General features: G+C 47.8%; 2 protein-coding genes across 5 annotated transcripts in view; both read right to left on the reverse strand.

Moving 5' to 3' along the window:
• Positions 1-206: 206 nt before the first annotated feature.
• On the reverse strand, positions 207-2,423 carry rpl14 (ribosomal protein L14). The gene is made up of 6 exons (XM_052071881.1): positions 2,346-2,423; positions 1,153-1,254; positions 954-1,048; positions 751-850; positions 478-531; positions 207-307 (listed from the first exon to the last, which is right to left on the reverse strand). Exons 1-6 carry the CDS (start codon positions 2,346-2,348, stop codon positions 242-244), a joined length of 420 nt encoding a protein of 139 aa, XP_051927841.1. The 5' UTR covers positions 2,349-2,423; the 3' UTR covers positions 207-241.
• Positions 2,424-2,899: 476 nt separating this feature from the next.
• LOC127603576 (growth factor receptor-bound protein 10-like) overlaps positions 2,900-24,301 on the reverse strand; it is a 35,563-nt gene continuing 14,161 nt past the window's right edge. For 2 of the 4 annotated variants that reach the window (XM_052069928.1, XM_052069927.1), the window contains 12 exons: positions 17,769-17,925; positions 15,653-15,768; positions 14,410-14,484; positions 13,945-14,082; positions 12,579-12,689; positions 11,019-11,117; positions 10,837-10,914; positions 9,910-10,026; positions 9,757-9,823; positions 9,585-9,672; positions 8,986-9,079; positions 2,900-7,418 (listed from right to left, as the gene is read on the reverse strand). In XM_052069928.1, the coding sequence (XP_051925888.1) occupies positions 7,272-7,418; positions 8,986-9,079; positions 9,585-9,672; positions 9,757-9,823; positions 9,910-10,026; positions 10,837-10,914; positions 11,019-11,117; positions 12,579-12,689; positions 13,945-14,082; positions 14,410-14,484; positions 15,653-15,768; positions 17,769-17,925 (1,287 nt within the window). In that variant the 3' untranslated portion in view covers positions 2,900-7,271. Of the gene's footprint in view, positions 7,419-8,985; positions 9,080-9,584; positions 9,673-9,756; positions 9,824-9,909; positions 10,027-10,836; positions 10,915-11,018; positions 11,118-12,578; positions 12,690-13,944; positions 14,083-14,409; positions 14,485-15,652; positions 15,769-17,768; positions 17,926-18,069; positions 19,023-19,322; positions 19,637-24,301 lie in introns of those variants that run through there. The other 2 variants (XM_052069929.1, XM_052069930.1) reach the window with 2 other exon arrangements.

Consider the following 24,301-nt stretch of genomic DNA (forward strand, 5'->3'; position numbering starts at 1 on the left):
TACTTGTACTATTTTCAACAAATAATTGTTTTTCAAAAGAAGTATATGCCAAAACTGAACTTTGAATATGCCTGAGGCGGTTACTGTACATATGATTCCGTCAATTGAATACACCCATTATTTTGTCCGCCAAAGTTTTTCCATCCCTCTCAAAAGAGTTCAAGTGCAACCATAGTGTCGAAGGAGCCAAGACACCGAGGCGTGGAACCAATCAGAATGTTTATTTTGGACAAAAATAATTTCACTTTTTCTTCGTTGCCGCCTGTTTCTGGAGTTTCTTCACCTCGTGCTTGATGATCTTGTTCCTCTGCACAAAAAAAAGTTCACACATAAGCACTTCAAGCAGTTGCAGGTTAAATCTCTCCAAAGCAATCCTTTTCACCCACAGTAACCAAAGACAACCATTACATTCTAGCAGAAGCATGACTGACTGGTATTTGGAACTGATAAGTTCTTTCCACTTTCCAGATCACTTACCATCCTCTTCGCTTTCATCACCTTGTAGCGGTCGAAGTCGGACATTTTGGCCCTCTGCAAAGAAATGTGACACAAAGAACCTGCCTTTAACCCAGGAGCTAGGGTTGAGGAAAAGAAGGGGGGGGGGGACCCTATAATCACAAACAGCTTAGTTTTTGTGGATCATTTTGTCCTTTGATCAAAACTGGTCTTGCAACCCTTCGGTACACTGTCAGATGTTTCAACCCAAGACAATCATTTTGAATAATCAATCGCTTCGGCAAACAATTTCACCTTCTCTCTCGCCTCGATCTTCTTGGCCCAGCTGCTCTGTTCCCACTTCTCGTTGACGCCGGCCTTCTCCCAGGCTCTTCTCACAAACTTCTGGCGAGCACTGTTATCCAGCACACAAAAGACACAGATGTGAAGTCGCCAATGCACTTTCAGCAGCCCGTTTCCAAAACAAAGCGCAAGGCACCGATACAACTCATTCCTACCCGTGAGGTACTTTGATGACGTAGTCTGTGAGCTGCATGCACTTGAAGGGCATGGCCTGCCTCTTCACACCAGTGCACGGACCGTCAACAAGAGCCTGCAAATGTGACAAACGACTCACTAACGCTTTGCTAAAATCACATAAATCAAGTGTGTTCAGTCGCAAAAATAACAATCACATTATTTTCAGAAAGCACCCACCCTATTTTGGTCGATGACATCGACGATGGCCACCAGCTTGCCGGCGTAAGGCCCGAAACCGATGTAGGCGACGCGGCCAATTTGGACAAAGCGCTTGAACACCTAAGAAAGTACACATCAGGATGTAAATGCACAAACCCGAACAAAGTAAATAAACAATGTAACCAAGCAAGAGAAAATTTGTTTGAATCTGATTCTGACTTGGCATGCTATTTTTAAAAAGGAAACGCATGTCTTTGACATTTTTGTTCATTGTATAAAAATAGTACGACATTCAGATTGGATTGACCAGTATTAGCGTAATACTTTCGATTTTGTGTTGATGATCGCTCACAGCTAGTAATGTAATACGAATCAATTCAGGTGGTAAATAATTCAACTGGTCGATGTAAAGTTTGTACGAATACACCAACAACATTTGAGGGTCAAAATGTACACAAATTGGCGGTACGGTGGATAATATATGAGCGGGTCGGCCTCATAGGTACAGGGTTCAATTCCGGCTCCAGCCTTCCTGTGTGGAGCTTGCGTGTTCTCCTTGTGTCTATGTGGGTTTTCTGCGGGTACTCCGGTTTCCTCCCACATTGCAAAAATATACATGGCAAGTTGATTGGGCACTCCAAATTGTCCCCAACTGTGGTTGTTTGTCAATGTGTGCCGTTGGGTGTACATAAATTGGTCAGTATGGACTGCTTCAGATTAATTCAGATAAAATGATTTCTACAATTTGTGCATAGGTATCACGAGAACGAATCATCATTCACCAAGGCGCCATAATAAAATTCGAAGTACAGAACGTCGCTTTGAGCATGGGCTAACTACAACATTCCGCATAGGAGCCGGTATGAGTGACACAAATCTAACCAGACCGTGCAATTTACTACGAAAGCGTGTTACAGTCACATGATGGTGTTGGTTTTAGTCACTATTTTTTTTTATTTGAAACCCGTTAGCTTAGCAGGGTTGCTCTCGGCCCGGGTCTACCGTCTGGACCACGTTGTACTGAGCTTGATAGCCGACATTTTACCGAAATGTAATAAAGTCCAAAATACGTACGCAGGGGCGTCAGACAAATCGAGAAAATGTGCAAGAGTGTTTTTGGTTCACATATAGCCACTGTTGTGGCAAGTGGATGGCACATAAGAAAAAAAAACGTCGCCGTGAAAATGCTTAAGCGGTTCAGGCAAACCTACCATGATGGCAGCTCAGGAGCAGAAAGAACGACATGGCTTCCGGCAGAAGCAAACGTCACATCTGGTTAGACGGTGCGCATGCGTAATGTGTAAGTATTCAGAACAAGCCTCTGACTGTAGTTTATCCGTTTTTGTTTAGTAGTTGTTGTCCATAGTTCGTGTTTGACGATTCACAATTCACGGATTTTATTTTTACAATTGACGTGAAAATTAAAAAATGCATTACTGTTGATCTGTTTATTATTTTGGTAACGTCCCAATTACATAGCCATTCTAACCCGCTGTTACACCACCCGTCCACAAGGTGTCACGGGAGCTCTAGGGTTGATTTGCGACACGAGTAAGCCTGTAACACGTTCTTGGTGCTGCTGGAGTAGAACTACTTTCAAGCTCATAAAGGGACTGGTTTCTTCAAAACTACAATTACTAAGAGGAGGGTTTCAGGTCGGCGTTGGTGATTGCTTTTACCCCATCACCATGTACGTTTATGGTGCATCTTGGGTGTATAAAGATGAACGGCTCGATGAGAAATGAATGATCGGCAGGCCAGGCCATTTGGTTTATAGCAACGTCATATTTTATTCTAATTTCCAATAAACAGAGAATATATCAGTCCCTTATTTGTACAAAAAAATACCTGAACAGGATACAATGTCGATCCAGGAGCTGCGTAGACACTTACAGAATATGAAGCAAAAGCACAAAAAGAACATGAGTGAAACACAATTCACGTGTGGACCTTTTTTTTCTGCCCCGTTTTCCTTTCCCTGACACGTTTTGTTGTTTGAATGGAGCTTATGATGACTGAGCTTATGAAAACACCGTTGACAATTGGACTTGTTTGGCTTGACGACAACCGAGTGGAAAATCAAGAACGAGCGGATGGACCATATGAAGAAACCGGAGGCGCCACTACGTCAACTGCTACGCTGAAAAACGGCAGACTGTCTTTCATGCTGAAAGCTGCTACTAAAATCCCCAAAGAATATACATCCATGGAAACAACACTGGTGTGTGCACGTGGTTAATGACCAAAATATTTCCTGCAAAATTGAAATGGAAAGGTGACATCCAATGCGACACTATCAGAGAGGTGCTAACTGAACATCACATGAAACAAAGAGAATCTAGTACAAGTATCAGGGCCACCTAAAGTAGAACAAAACTTAAAAATTAAAGCAGAGAATTACAACGATCACTACCAGGAAACATGGTAATGAGTCACGAGAAGAATGTAATCTGATGAGAATTTATCATTTTATGGGAATATGGTCACACGATTACCAGAAATATCATTCGCTCACTAAAATAATAAATACGACCTTTTGGTTGGAATTTAGCACCCCCCCCCCCCCCCGATATAATTATCTGTATGTTTTTTTAAATTAAAATGTGTGACTTTTTATCACCCAGAGAAAATAACTTATTTTTTTGCCCTCTATTATTACTTTTTATTGGGAAAAAAAGTATTTTACCATCATGTTCTGACTTTTTCCCCTCACTGAATATTAGGACTTTTCTTGCAAATATACACTTTATTTCTTTTTTAAAAATCCATGAAAGTCACACTTTTCCCCTCAGAAAAAAACCCAATTTATTTCTCAGAAATTTGGGATTTTTTCACCCCTCCATTGACAAATGTAAAAATTCAAACTTTTTCCATTGAGAATTTGTAACTCCGCCCACTACCTTTTTTCAGTTCATATTACGACTTTGTTCATGTGGCTGTCCTTGCTTTGTCTGTAGCGACAATACGCGATCCGTCTTGTAACATTACAACTTTTGTCTTGTAGCTTTAAAGAATTTTGTCTCACAAGTTTACCATTTTTTCATTTCTCAGTGTGGACCCTAATACGAGTGAAGTTGGACGAGTTTGAAGTCTTCCAATACAAATTTGAGCACGTTAAATTAATACTATATGTATTGTCTATACGGTCATTTTGTGACAAAAAAAAAAGATCAGCAAATACACAATAATGTCAATGTACACATCATGAACAAACGAATGAAGGACAAAAGAGCATTCTTCATTTTACACGGCGTTATGGGCAAAGCCTAACAGCCATACATAGTGATCTTTGACCTAAGGTACAGTGTTGGAGCTCCACCATAGTCTTCACATATTCATTCGGAAACCAAGGATGCACTAGATGGCTGTTTCATGTTGGACACAGTGATTTCAAATGAAAAGAAAGAGAGGGGTTGTGTGTGTGTGTGGGGGGGGGGTGTAAAATTGTCTACTGGTGTCTCGTGATGTGGTTAAACTTCCCCCTCCTCTAGTGACATGAGAATCGAATGCATCCCTTCACTTTCCTGACTTTCCGTACGGTCTCTACAAGGCAAGTTGGATGACCAGCAGTTAATAACAGTCGAGCCATACACTCGCTAAATCTCTCTCACGCACACTCACACACACATTTATTCACCACAGGCTCATAGCTTACAGGCTGGACACAGGTGGGAGCAAGTGGGCTGCGGGGGGGGGTTCAAGCATTTTCCAATCCCTGGAGAGAGTCCGCCCCCGGTTGGTCGCGTGGGGCAAAGTGACATGGCGCTGCGCCTTGTGCTAACCCTGCTCTGGTACAAGATGGATTTTGCGGTAGGGTGGGAGGGGGAATTATTTTTGGAACATCCTTCCACGCAAGACAAGAACTCAAAGAAAACTGCAGTTTGGATTGATTTTTTTAAAAAAAAGTTGAATGTTCAAAACTATTTGTGTAGCAATCAACACGATATTTCTTACTACCAAGCGGCATCCAAGACATTCGCGTCAATACAAACTAGCATATTGTCGTTGTTTATCAAATAGGTAGAAACCATCTTTCAGTTTCATTTCCCAGGAAATGAATCAAATGTTAGTCCGACGATTTCAAAGAGCTAGCCAAATGTACAGCTCATTAGTGCCAGAAAACACCCCCCAAAAGCCTTTGTTGCTTGCTGCAATGCAGAGTGCAGTATAAAAACAACTAAATACAACTTGACTGAATAATACCTGGAATGACAAAAGGATGAGTATGATCCGTTCGAGGGTCTTTTGGGTGGATTTAGTCACAACCAGCTAGTTAGCCAGGCTAGCTACTGTAGCTGGTTGTTGCTCCATCGTTAAACCAACCGACATAAGGAAAATGGTTTGGGTCGCGTTTTTATTTTCTTTCTTTTTTTCAGCATTTAGGACGTGACCGAGTTTGACGTTTGATAAATCTGTGAAAAGAAAGAGGGTGATTTAGCCAGCTAGCAACATTTATCTTTGCACAGTAAAACGCACCCAGCAGCAAGCCCCCCCCCCCCTAAAAAAAGTAATAATCCTTTGTGTATGGATTAAATGAAGAACATGAGCTATCAGAGACGGTTTTAGGTGGACTTTGAAAGCCAGGCTTGTGGCCATTTGTTGCTCCATAGTTAGTATATAGTTGCGACAGTGGCATCAGTCCCCCCCCCCCCCACTCCCACCCCCCAAAAAGGTTACTCATTGCTGTGTGTGCATCTTCATATATACGTTTCAATTGTATGTACAAGGCTCATTGTTTCCACTTAAGGCAAGTGAAGCTCATTTGATTGTGTGTTTGATGCGCAGTCAGCTGAGTTTCACACTTCAAGTCTTTTTGTTCGTTTCCACGCTTAAAAAAAAAACAAACCAAAAAAAAAAAAACTAAAACTAAAACAAAATTTAAAAAAAAAACAATAATCGTGGGAGTGCTTTTCTTTGATTTGTCTTTTCTGAGTGGGGCGGTGGGGACGAAGGGGGTGGGGGTTAGCGGGAGTCTTCGGGATGCCTCCGACGCTCTACCCTCTGGATCATTAAAAATGTGCAAGCAGCGAGCCTGAAAACAGACTCGGGGGAATAAAAGCAAAACGACATTCACAAAGCCAACAAATAACCCTTTTCATTTCAAATGGTCTCGGCGGATTCCGACGTTCCTCCTCCTCCTCCTCTTCCTAGTTGCACTTTCCCCCCCCCCCTCCCTCTCTCTTGCTCTCGCCATTACAACAGTAGTTTGGCCACGGCGCCGTGAGCTACATACATCTCCGGGATGTTCTCAAAGCTTCCGGAAAGCCCCGCATGGTCAGCCGTGACTCTCTTTGCCTCCTCTCGTTTGAAATCCCATCAGCGCGGATGGAGATCAACTTGCACGTTTCTCCCAATCGGAAGAGGAGGAGGATGATGATGATTGACTGGTGCCACCCCCCACCCGCTCTCTCCCTGCACACGAGTGCAAACTAGTTCTGCATTTAATCAACAGTAATAAAAACAGCATTAAAATGACATCAAGTAATCAAGTCTAAAAGAGAGGCTCGTCACGGCCTTCCTGATGAAACATTCCTTTGTCCTTTTCTGATAAGCCTCTGCTCGTTTAGATCCTTCTCCTCGCGCTTGACTTGATCCCGGACACAGCAGTAGAGCCACACCGCATGGGGTGGGGGTTTGGGTGGGTGTGGTTTGGTGGAGTGGGCGGTGTCATGGTGTCAGCTTATCCAGACTGGAACTGCACAGGTTGAGAAAACCTCCCGGATCCAAAGTTTGCTCGAGACCCGGAGGGATTCCCCTCCATCCCTGATGATCAATGAAGAAGAAGAAGGGTGGCGCTTCCTGCACCACAGCTTATCAGGCCTGGGGGGGAAATAGAGTAGGATCGGAAGGGGACGGGGTGGGGGTTCTAATGGAAGGAGAGCCATCATTCACGAGCTTCTGTGCACCATCACAAAGGTTCCGGTCTCCGTGGCAGCGACGCAGGAGTCCACAATCCACAACGTTCTGCGCCCTTTTCAAACCTCCAAAAAGAAATAAGGCAGCGGAAAAGCTCGCTTCACTTCTTCACCCAGACTCGGACTCACCGGGGGCGTGGGGCAGAAAGGTAGGGTCTCGGGTGGAAATCTGTGAGGTGTGCAAACCAAAAAAAAAACTGAAAGGGCTGAGGAGAAGGAGTGTCACAAGGCCACGGCGGTGCACGGGTGCTTGAGCTTGCAGGGCAGCACTCCTCTGTTGAGCTGGTAGAACTCCACCAGGTGGATCAGGTCGGTGAACTTGGTGGCGCCGTCGTCCAGGCTGAAGAACACCTGACCGTCCTCTTCACACTTGACGCCGGCAAATGGAAGAGGGCAGTTTGCAACACGTGACAATCACATCACAAGGTTTCCCTCGCTAATTAAGGCCTCCAGTAATAATCGTGTAGTAATAGAACAAATGTGCGCCCACGAGACTCTATCGCTATCGGTTGCTGTGCCGTCAGATGAAGGTTTGAGATTGACTGAAACATTTATGGCAATTTGACTTTCTACGCTTTGATCATTATTTAAGACGGAGCGTTATGATGTTCGGAGGCACAATGCTTCATTCTCTTTGATAAGCGTCACCCTCTCTGCCTCTTATTTAAGATAAGATAAGATAATTATTTTACTTTATTCGTCCCACACTGGGGAAATTTACAGGTGCTAAAAACTCACAAGAGAACCACGCAAGCCATCCAAGGTAGCGATCATCATGAAAACGTTTTCGGGAACCAATAGGCTATCCCGGTCAATTATTATGATGATTTTCATTCATTCATTCATTCATCTTCCTAACCGCTTGATCCTCACTAGGGTCGCGGGGGCTGCTGGAGCCCATCCCAGCCGTCTCCGGGCAGTAGGCGGGGGACACCCTGAATCGGTTGCCAGCCAATCGCAGGGCACACAGAGACGAACAACCATTCGCACTCACACTCACACCTAGGGACAATTTAGAGTGTTCAATCAGCCTGCCACGCATATTTTTGGAATGTGGGAGGAAACCGGAGCACCCGGAGAAAACCCACGCAGGCCCGGGGAGAACATGCAAACTCCACACAGGGAGGCCGGAGCTGGAATTGAACCCGGTACCTCTGCACTGTGAAGCCCACGTGCTAACCACTGGACTACCGGGCCGCCCATGATGATTTTTATTTACTTATTTATTCATTTTTGTAGATGTAGTGCTAAATGTTACCATTTTGGGGGCGGGGGGAAAAAGTTACAAAAGCACTACAATCATGTTCCAAATAGCTGCGTAGCCTCCACAAAACCACTTAAAGTGGTGCAAAATAAGGCTTCAATTTTCTTTGGGAGCATAACATTGTGCTCTGGAGCAATGGAAAAAAAAGATCATGTGATCTAATGAGTCCAGATGGACCATGTTCCAAAGTAAACGGGCAGGGTATAAGAAGAGTCCAGTCCAGACCTTAATCCCCCTAAGAATCTTTGGGATATGTCAGAGAAGATTTGTACACAGGGCTCCGGACTCGCTTATCTTTCATACAAAAAAATGAATGCGGCTCTGAATGTTGTGCGATTGCATAAGATTAGCCAGATGATGCCAAAAGGAAATGCTTTCTGTAATCAAAGCCAAAGGCGCTCCATTGGCTGGCTTTTTTGGCTGGCTTCGGCTTTTTCCACATTACGCAACACTACGATGTCCATTTAGGAGCATTTACAAAAAAAATAAAAAAAAATCAAACCCGCTTGCCAGTTAAAACCCAAGTTTTGAAGAAAGCTTTTTTCTTCAACTGACGATAGCCACCGGCCATAACTGGTTTGACTTCTGAACATAATAATCGCCCCTCTGCACTTTTTAAAATATGTATACAATTTTCTTCCAGCACATAACAATTGCTCTTATGTCACTGACCGGTAAAATTTGGAAGTGCTTAATCTTCTGGTGATGGCACAAAGTGAGCACGAAGGCCTTGGGGTTACTTTGACTGTCCCGCAAGAGGAATAACCTGAGAAAACACAAAAAGAGAGAGAAGTGGAAAAGTGATGGAGGGTAAATACAGGCAGCCACGTGTTGCGTCAACAATTATCTGTGGATGATTAGCCCTGAAGCATTCTTGACGCGTAATAATCGACATGGAAGAAAGCATACGCTTGCCTCCAAATGGTTTGACGATTCCTTTCTTTTGACTTTTCCTTTTGGGGGTGCTGACATCTGGATCCGATACAGAACTGAGATGGTCGCGCCTTTTGTTGGAGCCTACGCACTTTGTCTTTTTTTTTTTTTTTGAATGTGAGCGAGCGTATTGGAAAAGGCGACTGACGGGTTTTTGGTTTGGTTTCAATCCTATGACTATCACTCTGATTATTCGAACAATAAATACACTCAGGTTTGTCATTTACAATTACAGGTGGAACCAACATGAGAGCCACAAAGCTGTCTACGCTTGCTTGTTTTTGTTTTTTTTTTTGCGGCAAGGGAACAGTGAAATCTTCCCAAGTACGCAATCTTACCCGTCTACTTGGCCTTGTTGTATGATCATTTTGTGGGCTTCTTCTCTCATGATGCGACCGTGAAACCAAACCTGCGTCCTGTGGATAACTGCTCAACAGAGGCACACACACGTTAGCCCGCCGTAACGAAGCTCGACCTCACGCTTGTACAGTTTGCGGCATCGGCGCCTACCTGTGCTCAAAGAGGACGGGTGCAGGGGCGACGGGCTGCCCAGGACATTCATACGCTGACTCCGTTTCTACATGACATGAAGAGAATGAGAACTGGCATCCGACACGGCAAACCGGGGGCATCGTTTCATTCCCCCCCCTCTTTTGCTTTTACCCTCCATGTCTGTCCCTCCTCCACGGCAGCGCTCTGGGCCTCCACGGGGTTGTCGATGACACGGCCAGTCCGTCCCGAGAAGTCCATCGCCACCAGGGAGTTCTCTGACACACTTCGCTGTTATTGGGGGGCAGGGTTGAGGAAAGGGTAGGGTGGGAGTGGTGGTAAGGGTTGGCGGAGGGTGAGGGGTATGAAAGGGGGGGACAAAGGTCAGAGGTCTAACAAGCCAGACGCACTCACTGGGGCATGACAAATCCTGTCTGCACAGAGACCCACTCCAGTCCACTCCTACATCACAAACGTCCCCCTTGGCTTACTGGCTTGGCTTCTGGAATCATTTTAATCAACCACAATTACTTGAAATTGGAAAAGACACAAACTTCCTGTCACGCACAAAAGTTGGGGGGAGGGGGGGGGGGTCTGTGACCTCTGTGTGCCAGTCAAAATAATGTTTTTTTTACCTAATTTGGATTTTCAGTCAGAAAAAAATGGTACCACTTTGCAAACTCCTTTTTCACCCAAAGGCGTTGCACACCCTGAACCGGTCAACAGTCCATCAGAGGACTCGTGTGTCACGCTCACATTCTCACCTAAAGGCAATTTAGAGCCTTAAATGAACTGAATGTGTTTTTGGAAAGCGAGAGGAGGCCGTTGTACCAGAAGAAAATGCACGCAAAGCAAGGGCACAATGTTCTAAATATAGGCAGGAAACCCAGAGTCGAGATTCGAACCGTGAACCAAAGAAGTGTCAAGTGCGACACACCCTCTATCGCAGCCCTTGCTTTGTTTTCTCTCCAGCTCGAGCGAGGCGTGCGAAACGAAGTGAGCAGCTCTGCAATTCATCAGCCCATTAATGGCGCAGTGTGGAGAATTAGCACTAGCATTAGCATGCCAACAAGGGGATGATGTCACGGAGCAGATCCTCACCACAGGCGTGGAGAATCGCGAGAGGTTGGTCTTCCTCTGCTGGGGGACGCTGTAGCTCTTATATAGGACAAGGCCATACTATGAAGACAAGAGGGAGAAACGTTTTTTTGGTGTGCAAGTGATGAACTTACAAAAAAATCACACATTGCTTTGGTGCGGCCTGACAACAGTCAATCGGGTACCTTGAGAAGTCTGAAGGCGGTCATCCAGCACGTCCGGCTCTGCTCGTCTTCGGCGCACAACATCTTCAGCTCCTTACAGTCCCCTCTCGATTTACTGGGCTGCAAGTGAAGAACAGCAGCAACACGTGACTTGACCACAGCAGTGCAGTGCTGTGCTGTGAGCCTAATTTGGGACGGCGAGATACCCGCCGCCCACTCATGTATTAATTATGGCATTAGGATTCATGTATTATTGACTCAGATGGAGGAAAAATGCAAAAACTTGCCGACAAAAAAAAAAAAAAAAGAAGTTAGCATTTAGAATCCTCTTTGCACAATGCTGCTAATTCACAAAAGATAAAATATTGAAAACAAAACAATGTGAACGTACGGTACAAGGAGCAGCATGCTAGCTTTTAGCATCTTTTTGGGGACCGTAAAGATCACAAATAACTACCGGTGAGCTGCGGCTCTGCCCCACAAAGCTTTTTCAACTTCGGACTAAATGACTTGGCCCGCGACATTCATCAGTCATTTCCATAGACTGGCAAAAGCGATTCGTAGTATGGCTCCGTAAAAGGAACCCAAGAATCACACCTCGCGTTGTACATGATTGTATACGTGTGTTTTTTTCCTGGAGTTTTGTTGCTCGAGCATATACTGTAGATGACATTCGATTTTCTCTCCCACCAAAATCAGCTTTACTTTTTACTATTGCCCTAAAAAGTCCAAATTTAGCAGAACCATCTGTGGTGTTTCCCGTCATTCTTTATCCAGTTGCTATCAAATGTGTTTTTTTTTGCACAGTTCAGCATTCCACGCAACAAAGGCCGACGGCCAGAAGAAGCCTGCAAACTTTCTCGGGCGGCAATTGTCACCTCAGAGTTCACAGGGGGAGCGAAGGAGATTCGGTTTCACCCGCGAGGCATTGATTGCGCACGCACAATGCGGCGTTGCAGTCTTGGGAGTAGACGACGAGCGTCGCCGTCCGGGCTTTTGTCCTTTTTTAACCCTAACCCCAGCAGCGATGGGGATGGGCCAGCCGCTCGCGATGAATTAATTTGTGTAACCATAGCGATGATGCAAGCCACCACCCGTCAAGTAAAATCCCTAACCCAATTCTGCACTGTCACCCCCGCTGACAGCATTTGACATGACAGTCGCTTAGCATGCGTGCTTGTGTGTGTGTGTGTGTGTGTGGAAGCGAGCTGAGGGGGTGCAGGGGAGGGGGGGGTTACTTGGAAAGATTCTCTGGACCATCCTGGCTTATCCTATTGGTCTTATCCCAGATCAGCAGGTGACCCACCACAGATAACGCCTGGAGTGGGACGCACAGTGCTGAGTGTGTGTTTGAACCCCCACTGGGTGGTTTTAACCCCTGTGTCCTCTGACCCACACGTGCGCGCGGACACACACACACACGCACACACACACAACACTTGCAAAGGCAAAGGAGGTACATCTGTTACAAAGGGGCTTTTCTACATTGCATAAGTGCCAGTCGCTCATCTAAGTAAGGGTTGTGATCACGTTTCGTCACTCTTGCAGCGTTTTTGGCGGCAGATTGAAAGTCCGCGTTACCTTGATGGAGAACTGGTAGTCTGTCGGCGCATTGTGTACTTTTCTGCTGGTGATGGTGGTGAAGATGTTGCTGTCGTCCAGATCAGACAACAGCTGCAGGTGTCGGGGCTCCTGTTCAGTCAAGGAATAATGACGAGTCGTTACAACGTCACGTATTATTGTGACGTGGAGTCACGGATAATCAAGTCGTGGATAGTAAATAACCTCTTCAACTTCACAGGCTTCTCAAGTACCATTTCAAATTCCGATCCGCGGACCGTTAACGCTGACGCAATAACTCGTTGACGGAAATCTTAATTTCACAAGTCGTATCAACTGAGGATAAGATAAGAAACCCTTTATTAGTCTCGCAATGGAGAAATTCCCAATTCACAGCAGCAAAGTTATGAAAGTAAGAAGTAGAACAACAAAATATAGGAGCTGCTGGAAAGGCAGCCACTCACGCGGCGCCATTTTGAAGTCAAAATAACCAAAAAAAACACAACACAACACATAGGACACAGACAGTCGTGCGATCTTCACCAATTTTCTGCATACACTTTGTTGTCTGAAGCAGTTATGGATGAAAGAGGAGAGGATCAAAGTGTCCTTTCACCAGTGGATCAGAGGTGAAAATGTGCACACGTCTGCTACAAGCTAAGTTTTGAAAGCAAACACGAAGCTGTAGCATCCATTGACGAAAAGAGATTAGTTCACTTTTCCTGTCCCACGTAATCCGCTTCAAACTCCAAGTCGCGACTCCCAGCTCCAAATCTGCATCGGCGCTCCGCGCTAACGCTCCTTTCTTCTCAAAAACCAGATAGAAAACCAGATGCGCATTTTGCCATTTGAAAAATCTTTTCAGATTGAGGAACTTCCTGTCGGCCTCGGGGTCAGTGAAATGACCCCCCCCTCCAAAAAAAGTTTAAAACACTTTTTTAAATGTAGTCATCTCATGATGCCAATTAAATGAATCCAAAACATGGCATCGAGAACCAGAGAAATCATCTTCATTTGCCATGTACAACGTACACAGCAAGATGCGTTCTCTGCATTTAACCCTTCCCTCGAGGCGCAACGGGCAGCCAACGTGTCCCGCCTGGGGAGGGAATCCAGATTCTGTGAAAACTTTCTGGAAAGTGACCTTTCTAACCAGGGATCTTTCCCGCTGTGAGCCAGCCTCGCTAACCGCTTTTTCACCGTGCCAGTAAAATGTGAATCATGTTTCAAATTAAACCTGGGAGTGGTGGAAGAGACGATGCATTCCGATGGGATACAATTATCCTCGATTATAGTCTCAATCAAAACCGAGCACTGGCAGAGAGCTCTCGCAAAAGGTTCAGATTCGATTATTCACAAGTGCCTCTTGTTGCGTGATATCAATTACCTTGGATGTTCCTTTCGTGGAGAAGTAGAGGCCGGAGCGTCGCAGGAACATGTAGAGCTTCTTCCAAGACTTGCGTCCGGGTTCCTTCACAAACAGATAGCCCTGAATCTCTGGACAGCTGCTGGAGTTCAGGAAGTTCTGTGAGCAAAACGGCAGACGACGCGCGAGTCAGCGATACAAAACAAAACATCTGAACAGTAAATGAGGAGGAACGATGGCATTTTCTATAGTCCTAAACGCGCTGCTGTAGCACCAGCAGGCAAAATGCAATTAGCAGATTGCAATGACTCGGCATGAATATTTTTAGACAACAGATGTCCTTGTCACAGCCTTCAGGAGGAGACGAGACTTTTTTTCGTTCTGGTTTCACGCCGTTCAAGGACCGCAATTTTGGGTTTTCCGATTGAAGCGGGTGTTAGATAACCAGTCACTCGCACGTGCAGCCCCCCGCCCTCCCCCCTTTACCTGTAAGAGCTGTGATTGAGGGATTGTGCCATCAGACTCCTGACACCAAGCCACCATCTGCTCTGGAAAAAAGTTCTGCATGGAAAAACACAGAGAGCGAGAGAGAGAGAGAGAGAGACTTGACTTGAGCCTGAGAGTGGATGCAGTATGATCTCACCCGCTGATGTAATCCCCTTTAGCCAGCAGCGCCACTCTTAGTGTGATTGACAGGCTGTGGCCAGCACTCTGGTGTTTTAGTGCGCTCATTACCACAGAGCTGAGGTCACCTGCTGGCTCGGACACACACCTAAATCAACGCGGCAATAATGTCACCGTAAAGGCGGCGCGGCGGCCCCGGGCTGAGAGCATATCAAGCAGATCAGCTCGAGATGATGCCAGGCCCAGGACGGCCCCTATTGATGTGCGCCACCGCGGAGCTTTGAGATGCCGTCTCCTTAAAACGGTGAAAAGTGCTTTGTTTGATTCGTACAGTATGCTGCGAAGTCATGGGATTAAACTCGGAAGGAAAGAAATTAAAAGTTGGGTCTTTATTCAAAATGGGTGTGAATGGGTCTTTGTCCCCATGTGTCCTGCGACTGACTGGTAACCAGATCAGGGTACGCCGCACCTTTCGCCTAAGGTCAGCCGGGATGGGCTCCCCCGTGCGACCCTGTTCAGGATAAGCGATGTTGAAAAATGGATTTGGATATTTCGCAAGGGGTTCTGCTTAGCACAAAAAAACACGTTTATATTTCCGCTAGAATAGACGACGGACACGTTACCATTCCTCCTTCTGGTTTGGAATATTAAAAAAATCCCCCTCCCCTCGTGCCTGCAGTTGACTTGCTGTTATATTCTTTTTCACAGCAAATTGAGGGATCATCAAAATGAAGAAATTCACACACACTTGCCATTTGCTCGAGTGGACCACATGAATTGATGTGGCGGGCCGGATCTGGCCCCCGGGTCATGAATTTAACACCGATGGTTTAAATGGGCCACATTGTTAACCCGCGGAAGACAAAAAAACCACGATTATGAGAATAAAGGTTACTCCTGTGTGAGCCCATGGACATCCACTGTCGTTCAAAATCTTTCGACAGCTTGAAGCATTTTAATTTAACATACATACAGGATGCATGTGCCTTAATATCGGCCGCTCCAACCGGAATCATCATGGTGAAGTGTGTGCGTGCGTGTGCAGTGCTGCGTGCTAAAGCGACGCAGTCACAGAAAGGTCAGCACGGGGATGCGAGAGACTCACCAGGGGGTTCCTGAAGAATTCATATTTGGCATAGTTCTTCCTGAAGAGGAATTTGCTGTCGCTGCTCATGGAAGCTTGAACCTGAACCACCAGTTCGTGGTCCTCCAGGCATCTCTCTGGCCACCAGGAAGACACGGACAGACAGACGGACAGCGTGAGCCACAGTGATATCTTTGTATTGTCTGCTGGGAGCTTTTGAGGGAGACTACAATTAAAAAAAAATGCATTCATCGTCTCCTATCTGCACTTGCTCATTCCAACTCTCTCTCTTCTTCCTTATATTAAAACACATGGCGATCGGTCTTGTGCAAAGCTCATTCAATCTTTCCTTCCCACACCATTGTCATTACACAGTAATAGAATAAAAGCAGGAAGATTGACCGAGTAACGGCAGCAAAGAAGAAAAGAGGCACTGTGAGGCAGGGCGGGAGGAAAGCGAAGGTGGAGGGGGGGGGGGGGGGAGTGGCAAGGGATGGCGAGGGGTGGGTGGTGGGGGGGGGGGGGGAAGGGAGGGAGTGGGGGAGGGTTTGGCCGTGTGGGCATTGCAGGAAGATGATGTCATCTATTTAGGCTGATTGCCGGGAGCGGAGGAGCCATAAGCAAAGTGCACCAAGACAGAAGACAAGCGTACATTAAGAGCTCACGCAGGCCTAACGTGATCACTGTACGTGTGTGTGTGTGTGTGTACGTGTGTGTGTGAGTGTGGAGGGTACATGATCTAAGAAATGGATAGTGACAGGATGTTCTCTGGACACACGCACACGAAGGCTTCAGCCATAATTCTTCTCCCCATGTCTTATTATCAAATGCGCGCACACACACACACACGCGCGCAACGATTAAAAAAAAAAATCAGCCGCATGCTAAAAATGAATGTGGCAGCAACGCATGGGTGGAAATGTTTGACCTCTGTTGTGTGTGTGTGCAAGCGGGGGAATTTCCTATGGAGGGTTACGCGCAAAGTGATTGGCCAGCCGTGCTAGGGGCTCGTCCGACAGAGAACCGCGATTGGTTCCTCACGACTCTGGTATGACGCTTTAGTCCAGGCCTCTCTGCATGCCCCCCCACCCCCTCTCCTTTGCCTCTTTTTTCTCTCCGTCGCTCCCTTCTTTCTGCTTGCTTTTTTTCCTTCCCTTCTGCCCTCCCTCCGTCGGCTCACCTCACATTCCATCTCTCCAGTGCGCTTTTTTTTTTTCCAGCAACGCAGATGAAGCAGCAATGCACAAAGCGAGCCTTTGACTCTAAAAATACAAGGCCAGGAGTGGGAAAGCCTCACGGTAGGACAAAGACAGACCCGGGGAAAAAGGAGCTAAGTAAAGCTTCAAACGCACTTGCTGTGAAAGTCAATGTTCTTTTTGTTATCTTCCTTTCTGATTATTATTGGGGGAGGGAAGACGTGTGTGTTCGGGGGAGCAGGAAAATTCTTAATGCCGCTTGCGCGACCGCCTCCTTGGGACGTATAGAAGGCACACGAACACACTTGTGCCATGCTCAAGACACCCGCACAAACGGAGGGGGGGCCCATACGAGAACATCCCCAGCCACACACAAGCCACCGTAACAGCAACCTGTGCATCTTTTTGTGTTTGTATGACATCCTGGAAGAGGCGTTTGGCCTCGTGATACATGCGCAAGCTAGCTGGTCTTAAACGTGCATCAGTACACTTGGTAGAAAAGCAGGACACGACTGCAGCGGGTCACTTTTTGCGCACGAGGGGTTAAAAGCCGAGGTCAAGCTTCACATATGCATGTACCGCACATGACAAAAATGCAAAAATGTATCATTAAGATTTTAAGTGCGCAAGAGTTTTGGGCCGGCACCCAAAATGTGTGTCTCTCTCTTCCGGGTCACAAAATAAAATGCCGCAAGGCAGACCCACGACTGCACGCCACACAACTTTTGTTGTTTTAAATGGTAAGAAAAAAAAATAATTTGTCGAGCACTTTTCTTAATGGGCAAACACCTGAAAAGTCGATGTTAAGGCAATGCAACGTTTTAGCAAGGTAGGGCGAGTGACCCGATTTTGCGAAACCCTGCCCGACCTACACGTTATTCAAGTTGAATTCCTTGACAAAAGACCGAGTAGTAATATAAAAGGCAGAGCACGGTGCTTACCAAGGCCAAGGATGGGGTGGTGCTCCACCAGCGTCCAGGCGTTGTCGTCCACACAGTGGCTCTTGTAGACCAGGAGCTGGCACACGTCTCTGGCCGTCATGTCCGCCGGGATTTCCACCACTTTGCCAGCCCCGTCCTCGCTCCACACCTTCACTATCTGAAAGCACACGTAGGCCAAGGTCACGCTCGTCGCAGGCTGGAAGAAGTCCCGCGACGGCACCACGCGGCCTAAGCCGCTTCACAGGAAAATTCAAACCGTCGGGAAAGGGAAGGACGGATCGGATTCCGAACGTCCATTTACCTCCATGGCCACATGCTCTGTCAAGTCCATCCTTAAAGTCCCCGCTTAGTTTCCTCCCCGACAGGAGAGTTTATTTAAAAAAAAAAAAAAAAAAAACACGCAGCAAAGTCCCGGAAACTGCCGCCTGCACGCTGGGTTCAGCCCTTTTGTCCACGGCTCAACCAAACTCCCTCACACGCACATCCCCGGATATGCATGTAAACTTGCTTGCGCACATCGGCCGCTGACGTGTTTTCTAGCGCGCCGACGCCGAGGGCGAGAGGGGAAAAAGTAGAAAATATTCGCAGTTGGAGGACATTTTGATTATGTCCTTAAAAATGCCACCACTGGGAGCAGCAAGCGGGCAGAGTTCAAAGCCCAAGTACCGCCCCATTGTTGCGCCATTTTGAACCATTTCAGCCAAGCGCCCGAAGCGACATTTAAACTCGCTGTAATTTCGCCTGCGAGCGCGTTTGCTCCGCAGAGAACCACAGAGCAGCTGCCTCACACCGCTCCATCTGCACGCTCACACAAAAAAAAGCCCTCGCTCGCTCTCCCGTGCGGCGCGGAACACGGACGCATGCAATAAATATGAGCGCGTGGACACCCAAAGTGTTTCCGAACCAAATCGGCGGACGTACATTAGGTCAAAGAGAAGGCGTTACATGTTTGCGTGATTATGCGCGCGTGCATGCATCGCACACCTACGTACGCTACTTCTCATGCTGCGCCTGAAGCGGGCGTTCTGCTCGCAAACTCTACTGCCCCGCACTGCACACAAAGCGAGCTGGAGCAACTCTTGGAAATGACATGGAACAAGAAACAAAAGGAGCGAACGGACGACGACTCGGGAGATCAAGCCTAACGGTGCCGCCGCCGCCGCGATTCGGAAATGTGCCCGGCGCCGAAAATGGCACGCAACACCGCAAGCACCGCCGCCGCGGCGACGTTAAGAGAGAGCCTCCTAACACGAGCGAGGGAGAGGGGGGGAGGGAAAAAAAAAAACGTCACAGTGCTCCCTGCCCCTTCTGAAGCCAGAAGACTCCTTCCTTCACCCCCCCCCCAAAAAATAAAATAGTGATTTCATGACATGTGACTTTTGTTTGAGAAAAGTTTGTGAAACATAGACAGGAGGGAAACGGAAAGCGGGGGTGGGCGGTGGGGGGGGGGGGCTCAATCGGTGCACTTTGTCAACCGCGGACACACACACACACACACACACTGTGTTAAAGACCCATCCAGAAAAAGAATGAAACGCAATGAAAGTCTCTTACCTCCACAGCCTGAAAGAGGCAACAGTCTGGAGAGCAGGATGGCATTTTCACACTGAGACGCTCTCCAGTGACACAGAGAGAGAGGGAGAGAGAGAGGGAGGTGGGGGGGGGGCAGAGAAGTCAGGAAGAGGGAGGGAGGGGCTGACTGGCAAGGAGAACAGAAGAGAGGTGAGAGCGAAGGGGGCAAGCGGGGACGAAGAGGAGGGAGGAAGTGACGGAGGAAAGACGAGAGAGACCCGCGATGGCTGGGCTCGGCTCGGCTGGCGACCGACAGCACCGAGGCTGGGAGAGTGACGCGGAGCGCTATGAACCGCCGCCGCCGCCGCCGCCGCCGCCGCCGCCGCCGCCGCCAAATCCGCCCGTCCTTCTGCCCCCGCCTATTTCTCCCCTCACTCCACCTCACATTGGACTAAACCAGTGTGGGATTTTTGGGAAACGGTGAGCTGCTACCTGTCATGTAGCCAACACCCCTGTCGCCAGGGTTACCTCCAAATCGTCACCTAGCCGCCCTTTCCGCACCATCAGCTGCTTTTAATGACACCCCCGACTCGCTCTCTCACACACACACACACACACACACACATATATGCAGGGCTTAATGTACTGAAGTACAAAGCCAATCGCTGTACACACGCATCCCTCACACTCTGCCTGCCAGGTTTTAATTTCAACCCCCTCCCCTCCCCCTCATATCCTCTTTCCTCTCAACAGCTGTGTGTGAAATATTATGCTGGGGGAGGTTTGCGGCAGAGAAACGTGTGTAACGCGCGCTCGTGCGTCGACGCGATGAGGTCGTTGATTCGAAGCAATATGGATCAAGTGCTGCTCTGGCTTCGCTGAGGGGGGTGAAAGGAGGGGAGGGGTAGAAGAGGGAGGGGGGTTGCTCAGCAATTCTGCACAGCCCGAGTCGAGGCAGCAAGTGGGGGCTTGGGGAGGGGGGGGGGGGCAAGGAGGTATCGAGGGAGGGCTGAGAGCAAGTACAGAAAGGAGAGCAATGGTGGAATGTGAGAAATGCAATACTGAGTCATAATCAGGCTCATGTGTAGCGGGTGGGCCAACGCAGCTGGCCCCTAATACGGTGTGCATGAGAAGTGAGAGCCAAACGAGGAAGAGCAAATGTAAACCAAGATGACTTTTTTTTGCGGGGGGGGGCTTCAGCCGCTTGCGCTAGGTTAGCAGCCCATCTGAGCTGCGGTCCACGGTACTTGTAAATGTTTATGTTGATGTATGGCTGTGTGGGAGGATCCTGCATGTTCACGCACGAAAGGAAGAACATAAAGCAAACAAAGCGGCCATCTCGGTGGCTTTGTTTGCTTTTGCACGGAACAACCTCGACCTTTAAGATACTTGAAAACTTTACAGGATGAAATGAAGTCGCCAAGTCTTCCCCCTCTTCGTTTACTACCCTCCCCCCGCTGCCCCTGTAGAGGAGGGTGAGGGTGTATACGTTTTGGGCCTCCTTGTCAACGCGCACACACACAAAAAGTGGGTTTGGAGCATATTGGATTGAAGGGTCACGAACAGACATCTGCAAGCATGAAAACTAAAGGACACATAGAACAGTATGTCCAGGGTCAGGGGTCAAACTGAATAATCTGCACTCGGGTCAGGACTACTTGACCAAAAAGGTTTATAGGGCCCTAAACCAATCAGGCTATTTGCAAGCACACGCGCACACACACACACACACACACACACACACACACACACACACACACACACACACACACACACGCACAGCACAAAGTAAAGCGGTTGTTCTAAAGCGGCGCGGGGCTCGTCCGCGATGACAAAAAGTACATATTGTAAAGCAAATCTCAATTCAGTTGCAGCCGAGGGAGGAGGAGGAGGAGGCGGCGGCGGCGGCGGCGAGGGCCTTTCTCTGCAGATGCAATCTTTTTATGTAACATAAGAGCACAATGATGGATTCTCTGCTCTCTGCACGGCAATCGAAAATCGACAAAAGCGCATCTATGATGGCATTTCGGGGAGATTGTCAGCTGACCGATCATTTGTCGCTGCCGCGAGGTTTGTTTCCAATGTACCGGGAGGGGGGGGGGGTTGAATTCCAACACCGTCACTCATTGGCTCCAAAAGAATCCGACGTTTCGAGCCCAATTGGTTGAGATATTGAATTACGACACGCAGAGGAAAAAGCTTATTCTTTATCTGGTAGAAACGGGCGGCTTCAGCTCATTTGTAAGGACTACGGAGCTGGAAGGAACAAGTTTGAGTCCCGCTGAAGGCAAATCAAGTAAATAAATACCGGTTAAAATAAAAAGTACTTGTTGGAGAGATGCTAGTCTGCGTGCAAGCAACCGTTGGGGTGTCCTAAAGTAAGGCGTCGTCTGCATCTCCTTGCACGTGGAATGCATCCAACATCGACTCTTTCTTTAGCTCCTTTTATTGTTCACCAATTGGTACAAAGCACGATGGGTTATTTAAAGGGAGCAGTCCCAAACAGCTGGTCCATCGGACATTTGCGGCACGGAAAGACTCGACAAAAAGAATATTTGATTGATCAGAGTCCGAAAGGCATTTTTGTTTGAAAATCCGGTGCAGCCCCTTGTCCCGGCGGTGATGCCGTGGTCAATTTTAAGCCGACGAGGTCTCAAAAATGTATAAAGAAAAAGAAAGAAACTTTCGAACGTTTCTTCAGAAAGGGGAAAATCCCAAATCCAAATAAGAAGCGGCTCTCCAACGTCCGGGAAAAAAGCCCCCACTGCGTAATACGTGGCGACGAGCTTGCAAATGAGGTCATTAAAACCTTCAAAATCTGCCCCAAAAGCGACTGAATATTCTGCTTCCATTTGCAACGTCCTATCTTTGTGAAGCAATGACGGCGACAAAACCAAATCCTGGCGCGGACTGACCTCAAGTAAGGCACTCGGGTGTCATTATCTCCCGCGAGCAGCTCACAGAAGAGAAACAAATGCAAGAGTTCCCACTAATTACAGCAACTGCCGCGCGGAAATGACACGGAATGGTCTGTTGCGTTTTTAATCATATGTTTTGATTTGCTCATATGCCACTTTGTCAAAAAATATAGCTTCGGAGGTGAAAACAGTCTGCAAAAAAAAAAAAAGGCCAGCGACCGCCGATTTAGGCTATGTTTCGATGACAATGACCGAGTAAACTTCTTTTCAATCTCGTTTTCAGGGTTTTGATCAACGCGCAGCAACACCGACACGGTTTTGTGTCAAAAGGCTTCCGCGGCGTGCTGTATGGTGACATTTCTCCTGGATGCCAGTGTTGCTACCGCACCCTAAGTGCTCGTCAGAGGTGGAGGCCGCGCCGCCGTTTCAAATAACGTGTGGTTTTGGGACGCAAGGAAATTTCTCAGTCAACCCCCCCAAAAAAAACGACGGTAAACTACTTCCACGGAAGACATGAACTCGCACGCTATAAGCAGGTGGGCGACTGAATTCCAATTTGCGAGACAGCACCTTGATCCACATTGGAATCGACGGTGACGCAACTCCCGAACAATAGAGCTGACACATCCATGTCATTATGAGCTTAGAACAGGCCCTCTCCGCAATCACCGCACGCACGCACGCAACACAACACAACACACTGGCGCGCCTGATCTGATTGCAGCGGGTCAGCAGACCTTGCGTGCAGGCCAACATCAGCTGACCGTGGACAAAAGCGGGGCAAGAAGTCCTCACCATAGGGATGGAATGACTCGGCATTCAGATGCCGTGACATTGTCAAAATAAATCCTGACATCACAAACGCGTTTTGGGCGATCAATCAGAACATATGTCCGCAGGTGCTCACAACTGTGTGCTATCAATAAGCTAGCATGTGATGGGACAACTAAAACATCCCGGGGATCGGATGGAGAAGCACTGATCAGAGTTGTCTAATGGCTTTTGTCATTTCTTCAAGTTAAAATCAACACTCGCTCTCACTCGATTTGCGTTGCGTTTGTCCACGAATGGCTCCGAGTTGCTACACGAATAAGTCCACCTCGCCGCTCCTATTCACTCGCACAACAATAGCGGGGAAGGAAGATCTAATTTCCATGCCGGACAAAAGATCTTCAACTCCAATGCAATGTTTGCGGGCAATCGGCAGGGGGGGGGGAAACGCTTTCAGGGGTGGATTAGCGGTACAAAAAATATCATCCAAAATCAATCTGGTAGCGATTTTATCGGACCACTCTCGTACTTTTCCCAGTGGTGAAGGCACAGCTGCGCGGTAAACCGAAATTCTCGACCGAATAACGCTCATCAGGCAGTGTCCGTGCTCACGAATAAAAGGACGAATTAGTTACGGCTCGGGGCGGCCTGGTAGTCCAGTGGTTAGCACGTCGGCTTCACAGTGCAGAGGTACCGGGTTCGATTCCAGCTCTGGCCTCCCTGTGTGGAGTTTGCATGTTCTCCCCGGGCCTGCGTGGGTTTTCTCCGGGTGCTCCGGTTTCCTCCCACATTCCAAAAACATGCGTGGCAGGCTGATTGAACACTCTAAATTGTCCCTAGGTGTGAGTGTGAGTGCGAATGGTTGTTTGTTTCTGTGTGCCCTGCGATTGGCTGGCAACCGATTCAGGGTGGCCCCCGCCTACTGCCCGGAGACAGCTGGGATGGGCTCCAGCACCCCCCGCGACCCTAGTGAGGATCAAGCGGTACGGAAGATGAATGAATGAATAGTTACGGCTCGCAACCCGATGCTGAAGTTGATCAATTCTGCCGTATAGTGACCAATCCAATCCCTGGAGGCGGTCGCAACAAAACGATACTCTTGAGTGCGGCGCCACCTTAACTGCAGACGTGGTTCAGGTTGAGGAGGGCCCACCAGAACCAAGGTTAAATAACATGCGGGCGGTTCCCAGGAGCGCAGAAGTGGGCTACTCATAACACCCAGAGGACAAATCCATTTATCTTATTAGCGACGATGGCGACCGTAAACCTGTCATGTCACGCATATACTCGGGTAAACTTATAGCGTAATAACATAAGCTGAGAATATGAGCC

The sequence above is a fragment of the Hippocampus zosterae genome, chromosome 7 (genome assembly GCF_025434085.1).
Source record: "Hippocampus zosterae strain Florida chromosome 7, ASM2543408v3, whole genome shotgun sequence".
Classification (NCBI taxonomy): domain Eukaryota; kingdom Metazoa; phylum Chordata; class Actinopteri; order Syngnathiformes; family Syngnathidae; genus Hippocampus; species Hippocampus zosterae.